This window comes from Toxorhynchites rutilus, chromosome 2 (genome assembly GCF_029784135.1).
Source record: "Toxorhynchites rutilus septentrionalis strain SRP chromosome 2, ASM2978413v1, whole genome shotgun sequence".
Classification (NCBI taxonomy): domain Eukaryota; kingdom Metazoa; phylum Arthropoda; class Insecta; order Diptera; family Culicidae; genus Toxorhynchites; species Toxorhynchites rutilus.
Window position 1 is genome coordinate 88,336,149 of NC_073745.1, and position 8,222 is coordinate 88,344,370.

The following is an 8,222-nucleotide window of genomic DNA, read 5'->3' on the forward strand; positions in this document are numbered from 1 at the left end:
AGAGGAACAGAGTGTGAAGTTGAAATTTTTTGGTGATGTTTGATTTCATGAAAAATCAACGCATGAAGATTGGATGTATTGGATTGTATATCATTTTAAAGCTTAAACTTTCAAGTTTAATTTTTTTTTTTCGAATATTTTACTAACATATTTTTATCTTATTGTGAGTAGATGAAGTGGTCAATAATATCGGGAAGAAATGAAAAATCGAATCCTTTCTGTTTTTTCACCAATGTTTTTCCAACTAAGTCAATAGAAAAACCTTGTACATAATTTGTGGGAGTTTTCTAAACTGCTTTTCGATTTGCAGTACGATCATTATTTATTGAACTATTCATCATCAAACACGAAGGAAAAATGTTCCATTCATATAGAAATATTTGTGCATTGAAAGGTACTACAGGAACGTTATAAGGATCAAAAGAAAATGATTGATAACGTTAAGTGAATTTGTCATTAACTTAGTTGACAAAAATTTGTGTTAGTCCACAAAAGCTTTTGAAAAACTGAAAGAAATCGATTTTCTATTTCTTCTTAATATTTTTGTCCACAACATCTACACAAACCAAGAAAAAAATATGTTCGTGAAATATTTCAAAACTTGAAACCTGAAAGCTTTGAAATTATGTACATTCTATCTTCCTTCGTGGATTTTTCACGAAGTTACAGCTCTTCAAAAATAATCTAAAACTTTTCGACATCGTACTCTGTTTCTCTAGTGTTTTAGTCTAGTGTCGAGTGTTTTTGTAGATGTAGATTTGTAGATTCCATTTTTTATGTTACTTTTCCTAAATGGTTATGATTTCACAAAGTATTGAAATTTCAGAATTTTTCAAAAATGTATATCTCCATTATGGTCAAACTTTGCGAAATTAAAAGGTTTTTTCCAATCAAAATATACAAAAAGATATCGCAAGCTTTCATCATAAATACCAAGTTTAAAAAAAAGTCGTAGAGGGTCGGGTCAAAATTTGCAAAATTTTACTGATTCGCGTGTAATTGCTAATTTATAAAAAAGCAAAATGTTTCTTCTATTCCAGAATATATTTTGAAGTCGATAACATACATTTAGAATATGAATAAATCATTTTCTTTAGAAACACAAGTTCCCAGTAAATATACTAGACAAAAAAGCGAAGTCAAAAGGTAATTTTTGAAATGCTGTAATATAGATTAATTTCGGAACAATTAAGGATGAGAAAATGTTCCATTAGCTGGTATTTCTACATCCACGAAGTTTGAAAAAAAATCCGTGAAGCTGCTGTCAACCCCATAGACGAGTTGGCATGAAATCTGGCATGCGTGATAACATTCGTTGCAAAATCGTCCACTTATAAAATACGCCACATGGAGTCATAGAGATTGAAAAGTCTTGATTATGTTCACGGTAACGGTTATTAAAAAAAAAACTAAGTGTATTTCTGTTTCTGGAAAAAAGTCTCAAGGTTTCCTATGCTTGATGTCATGATTACCATTTCGCATTTCTGCAAATGAAGCCTTTATTAACTGATAAAGTCCTTTCAAAAAGCGCTCGAAATTTGACGTCACCCAACTTGTGATTTGTTTAGTTCTAAGTTCACTGGTAAGGCATAAGTTAATTTAAGCTAAGTTGGCCACTAAAGGTAATAACGCCTTTTTCTCGTGATAGTGCTCGCTCCTAGCGTTAGCCAATGGGAAATTTGTTCCATATTCACCCCTGAACATTGGTACCATATAAAATACCAGGGCAGTGGGAGCTAGATATAGACAGTGGCAGATCGGAAATAGGAAGCCTTGGAAGAAGCAGACATATCGCAATAAAAACAAAATTGATTGAAATCAGTTGTGCAATTTCTTGTCGAAATAAATCTGTATTCATAATCCATAATCCATTTTTCATAAAAGACAAAAGATTCAGAAAGATATGTTGATCATCTAAATCGGTTCAGTGGTTCAAGCGTTATGAATTTTTGAAAAAAGTCATTTTTGAGAAAAAGTGTATAAAATATTTTTCGGACCACCCTAAAATAAAAATGGTCATCCTAATAAAAAATTTAAAAAAAATACGGGTCAAATTTTTTGCGATATAGAACAAAATTACTAAAAAGACTAAATCAATAACCGTCGAAGAGTCAATCTTGATCAATTTTCAAAATAAATTCGTTCCAATATACGTTTAACAATGAAAAGCCAATGAAAGCCACCGCGTAGCTGGTGGATGCTGCATTTTGAAGATTCGATTCTATCAGGATCCTTTTTACATACATATGATGCACACAGGGCAATACTATGGCAAACATATTTTAGTTTAAACAATTCAGGACAGTCTTTCCGTAGATACGCTCCTAATTGTATCTCGGGATCGGTTGTGTTATTAGCTCCATCGGTAGGAAATCCTTCTCAATCAATCAATCAAGTCGTAGAAGCATGAACTTAACATGAAGTATATCTTCTTTCAGAAGTAAAAAACTTGGATGTGATGAAAACATAAAAAAGCTGGATAAAACTGCAAAATAAAAAAAAACTGCAGACTGTTTTTACCTTTGCCTGTATCACTGGCATGGCTAAAAAATACTGGCAAAATCCAGGAAGAACTGAAAGGATAGCAACGCTTTGAATTCCTTTTTCCAATCAATGAAAGAGCATACATATCATTCAGCATTCATTTTACTACAGCACTGCATTTATTTTCACAATTTCCCTCTGCTCTTGGATCAAAACAGCTCATGTTCACTAAATGTTTTATAATGGTCGAACGAAGTTTGTTAATTTCTTCAGTCAAGGCACTGTTTTAGTTAGTAAAACACGTTTTCGTTAGATTTGTCAATTAGACAGTCATCGTACAGTTTAAGATACATTGCTGAATCAGTCAAAATGATTCTCTGTGAAAGTCACTTAATTAAGATATGAACAGTTAATATCCACAAAACAGATGAAATACAGATCAAAACAGTTACAACCGGTCATATGTCAGAACCATAAACTTCCCTCGCTCATGGTGGAACATTCAAACCCCTCTTCCCAGTTGGAAAACTGGATAGAATAATTAACATTACCTTAGATTGTTTCTCATCTACGTGATGTTGATTCATGAGCAATAACCGAGAAGAATATTTCTCAGAATCCCACAGCCGCATGTAACTTTAATCTACAACACAATAGGAAACATCATCCATAAATTAACCCCAGCCGTGATCACACTTCTGACTACTGTTTTAGCCCACAGAAGTCCACCTTCCGACAGCCAACAGTACGCGCACTGCGCTCCGTACTTAGAATTCCAAATTACCACCGGTCGAAACAGCAACAACACGCACCAATTTTGTTATGCTTTAATGTTCGATATTTCCTTTGCGCTACGAGGCTACCCGGCCCACCTTTCTCGGTGCTCTCTGATTTTCGAAATGGGAAATAAATGCTAAGCGCGGAATGGTATGCTGCTGCGCCGTCCGGCATCCGATTATGCGGCGATGTGCTACGCAGGTGCATTTCTCACGACGCGATCATAAATTGTTGCTTTCCACCCCTCCCCCATATCCGTCCCCTGCGCGCCAGCATAACCGAGCATAGCTCGAATCACAATAGCAGCGAATGCGGTGAAGCACTCGCGTGGCGGCGTTTTCGGCTCGAAAAGCCGATCAAGGCCCGAAACAACAACAAAAGAAGATTCGACAATCTTCGGTTTGGTGATCTCTGAGTTACCCGAAGATGATCGTGTGCGGGGGAGAGTGAGACCCCGAGCACGATCGTGTCTTTTCGGGGATCTGTTTCGGTTCCAAAACGATCCTCGCTAGAAGTGAATGATCCACAAATGGTGGTGGGAAAGAGAGAGAACGAGAGTGGTTGTGAGATGGAATTTTTGTTTTTCGTCATTCTCTCATTCCTTTGCAGCCCAAGGGATCATCACCGCTGCAAGGATGCACTCTTAAAAGGGACTGCATCCAGTCAGACAACATCAGTTTGTAGTTTGGTTCTATGCGGTGAAGAGGTGCATCTGAGCTACATTGAGCGATTTTTGTGCAAAGTGCATTTCTTGTGAGATCTTGAGAAGCATAAAACATAAAGACAATCATGAATCAAGTTGTTGTGAGTGTATTGCTGGCGCTTTTGGCGCCACAAGTGTTGGCCGTTTCGTTTTGCCCGAACCGGTGCGTGTGTGATGATGTGAAGCTGCACGTGACTTGCAGCGAAGGAGAACTGGACGTGTTACCGATCGCGCTGAATCCGGCGATTCAGCGTCTAGTGATCAAGTTCAATCGGATTAAGGCGATTGATTCGTCGATCCAGTTTTACACCGACCTAACCATGCTGGATCTCAGCTACAACCACATGTTGGGAGTACCGGAACGGATATTCATGTATCAGAAGCAACTGCTGCAGCTGCATTTGAACAACAACAAAATTGGCGCCGTCAGCAACAAAACCTTCCATGGACTAACCGAGCTGCGTGTGCTGAATCTGCGCGGTAATTTCATCAATGAACTTACGGTGGAGATGTTCAAGTCCCTTCCCGCTCTGGAAGAATTGAACCTGGGCCAGAATCGCATCGAAAAGTTACACCCGAATGCGTTCGAAGGTCTGAGTAGTTTGAGAATTCTGCATCTGGACGACAACGCGATCAATGTGATCCCTACTCCATCCTTCCGCCCGCTTAACTTGTTGGCGGAGTTGTTTCTTGGCACAAACACCCTAAGCCAAATTCAACCTGGAGCATTTGAGGGACTGCAACAGCTAAGGCGCCTAGATGTTCGTGGATCGATGCTGATCAACGTGACAATCGATACCTTTCGTGGTTTGGAGCACATTCGATCGTTAGACATCTCGGACAATCATCTGCTCGCGGTTCCCACGATTCAGTTGAGTGGACTGAAACGTTTGGAGGAGCTCAAGATCGGACAGAACGACTTCGAGATCATTCCGGAAGGTGCATTTTATGGATTATCGAATCTCCGGAAGATCGACATCTCCGGTGCGTTGAATCTCAAGCGCATTCAGGCTGGCGCTTTCTCCGCCAACACCAATCTGGACTCCATCACCATCGCTTCCAATAAGATCCTGACCGACATCGAGGAGGGAGCTTTCGCTGGATTACCACACATCGAGAATGTCATCCTGCGCGACAATGCGATCAGAAGCGTTCGCGAAGAGTTGCTCCCTTGGAAGCAGCTGCGCAACTTCGATCTTTCGGAAAATCCCCTGGTGTGCAACTGTCATCTTCAATGGTTGAGAAACATGCTGCGCCAGAAGCCGGTCGAGGCAGAGCAGAACCATGTCACCTGCGAATACCCGGAACGACTGAATGGGGAAGCTCTCCGTGATATCAGCCCGGAACTGCTCGGCTGCCATCAAAATCAATCCAAGGAGCGTGCCGTCTTTGGAGCAGTTCTGGTCGCTTCGGCTGCTTCCCTCACCACTTTTGTGCTTGTAGTCTACCGGCTGCGCCATCGCCTCGTCGACATGTTAGGACCGAACTGGCACAACCACCGCAACACGCTCCGAGAGGAGAAGGATCCCGAATTTGGCAAATGCTTCGATGAGATTGAATACTGTCAACCAAGCCTCAACATCTACAGCTATCAGTATCATCATTCGTACCCACAGCGGCCCGTCCCGTGTCCGCCACAAAGTGTCCAGGACCATATCTACGAGATGCCCATCCCTGTGTCAGATCTGTGAAAAGCTGCTACAAATAAGGGACCATTGGGTCCACATGGGATCGACTAAAGAACGCGCGCTATTTGCGCGCACATCGGGAAGCAGCCTTCAATCATGGGACAACGTCAAATTGCCTGCCTAACCTGCAGGAATGGCCTCGGGGTATTCGAAGGCCACACTCCCTACTGTGCATGCATGCTGCAGAAGCAGTAATTTAATATGGCCGATAGGGCAAAAAGAGTAGAATCGTAACTCCAATTTGAATATTGTTGTTTTTCCCCCCGCTCAAACGGCACCACTTCGCATGGGTCGTCGTGTATGTAAGTGCCCTCGAAAAAACAAAAAAAAACAAAAAGGGACGAAAGAGCAAAACAAGACAAAATAAATGAGTTCATTAATTTGTTTTAAAAACAATCATAAAACTTTTCTTCATTCTGTCCCTCCGTTCTGTCGGCTTATGTTCTCCCGTTGTCCTTTCGGTGTTTCTCCCAACCCGTCCCTTTGACCATTGTCCTTCCTCCCTGTGGTGTTTTTAATCTCCTTTTTTTCCTATCCCACTGAGGACGAAGGCTATCCGTTGCTTTTTTTGCAGATCTCTAACGAGTGTCCTTTTAGCTATTATTTGGAAAAGATTTATGTCGTTTTCTCCTTCGTTGAAGTGACCTCCTCTTCCCGCCTGGACCACAGTCTCACGATCGACCAGTCGAGCTGGGAGTAAGTTGGCCGGTTACGCTTCAAAATCCAATTTTTTTTCCGGAAAACCGTCCGAGAAAACGGATTCGTGTTACGGTGACAGAACCGTAGATCTCGGTTGCTGATACCCACACGGGACCATTGTTACTCTCGAACTAGGCTTTTTTTCGTTCCCTTCATTGGTGTCCGTGTGAGTGTGACGGAAAAAAATCCTTCCCATGTTTTGTGGATACGATGGGAATTCTTCACACGCGGTGTTCCGAACTCTTTTGTCACAGACTCTTCGGATGCGGATTCACATTACACAGGTCCTGTGGCAGGAGCAGCAGTAACAAAAAGACTTTTACAATGCCCCGTTTGAGAGATTTGCCCAAAATTGCCTTTCGATTGCTGTGAATATCCTCCCCGTGGAATTGAGACGAAGGTCGAGAGAAGAACCGAGCCACGAAGCAAATAAAACGAAATCATTCAATGTGAAAGATTAGAAGATTTTCTTTCTTTATTCTTAGTTTCTCTCGCCATTGAAAACAACCTGCTCGGAGGTGTTCGTTAGATTCGCTTTCGAAGCTTGTTTGCGGAAACAAAACAGCAGGTTCCGAATCGGGTTGAGAAAAATTTAAGCCGAATTAAAGTGTGAGATTAAAAATGAATGATTTGTTGGAGTGGGAAAGAAGGGGAAGCCACCGTGGTACTGGAAAGATGAGACAGAAAAAAAAGCTCAGATCACAATGACGATATGAGGAATAGTCAATATGATAAACGTCGAGTTGCTCCAAGACCAGACCAAATGTTTCTTTCACAACTCGGCAAAAATGATTCGTATTGAATTGGGATGTGAACTGATCAGATATTACTCCTTCCGATTATGACTTGTTACTCGAACAAGTTTACAAAAATTTCGAAACTTTAGACATCGTAAAATAGTACCTTGACCAGTTCTTCGCCTAGAGAACAATCTGGGGAAAAATTTAATAAAAATATGTCAGCATAAAAAATGATGTTTTCCCTAAATATCCGCCTAAAATTTCTGGAAAATCCTTTTTTAAAATTTTTGTAAACACCTTTTTTCAAAACTTTTGTAGACACATAAGCACATTCTTGAACCGAATCATCAAAATAATACGTTTGACGAATACGAAGTACTTCTTGCCAGGCTCATAACGAACACGCTTAACCGTTTGAGTGCAGAGCAAATTTTGCGAACATATGCAAAAATGCGGATAGGTTTGGGTGTATTGGAGTGATGGATTGATGCAAAAATCTCTTATATTCATCCAAAAAATGATGAGCAATAATCGATAGAATATATATTTTATTCAATTTGTACCGCCAATGCGTTTCCGAAAGACGAAATTTTACGTAAGAAGGTGCGAAATCGAAAATCTATTTACAGTATGCAAAAAAAGTTTCCACCTCAGTGAAAAATTAGATTTTTTCTAAAAAAAAACACCAGAAAATTAAAACACGGTTCATTGTTGTTAAATTTATTGTTATATATGTAAAAACAAATCCAATTCATGCGAGTTCAAAATAAAGAATAAATTTGAGACATGATGTTGAAAAAAAGTTAAAAAATAACTCTGGCCACATAGTTTTAGTACTTCGTGTAACCACCTTTGGCTTCAACAACTGTTCGGCATCGACTCAAAAAGCTTAGAAGTTGTTTCCGGAGTGATGTTGTCCATTCAGTAGAGATTACCTGCCGCAATTGCTGGATGCTTGATGGTTTTCACTCCTGGGGTTTGATTTCCAAAATTGACATCTCTGGCTCGATCGCATTAAGGTCGTGAGACTGTGCTCCATACATAACCTTGATACGCTTTTCCTTGAACCACTACGAAACCAGCTTTGAGGTGTGCTTCGGATCTCTGCTTGTTGGAACGTATATCTACGAA

The 8,222-nt window shown here is 40.3% G+C and overlaps 1 protein-coding gene across 1 annotated transcript; it reads left to right on the forward strand.

Annotated features, from left to right (window-relative positions):
* Positions 1-3,949: 3,949 nt before the first annotated feature.
* Positions 3,950-6,018, forward strand: LOC129768363 (insulin-like growth factor-binding protein complex acid labile subunit). The gene has a single exon (XM_055769964.1). It carries the CDS (start codon positions 4,051-4,053, stop codon positions 5,653-5,655), a length of 1,605 nt encoding a protein of 534 aa, XP_055625939.1. The 5' UTR covers positions 3,950-4,050; the 3' UTR covers positions 5,656-6,018.
* The last annotated feature ends 2,204 nt before the right edge of the window (positions 6,019-8,222 follow it).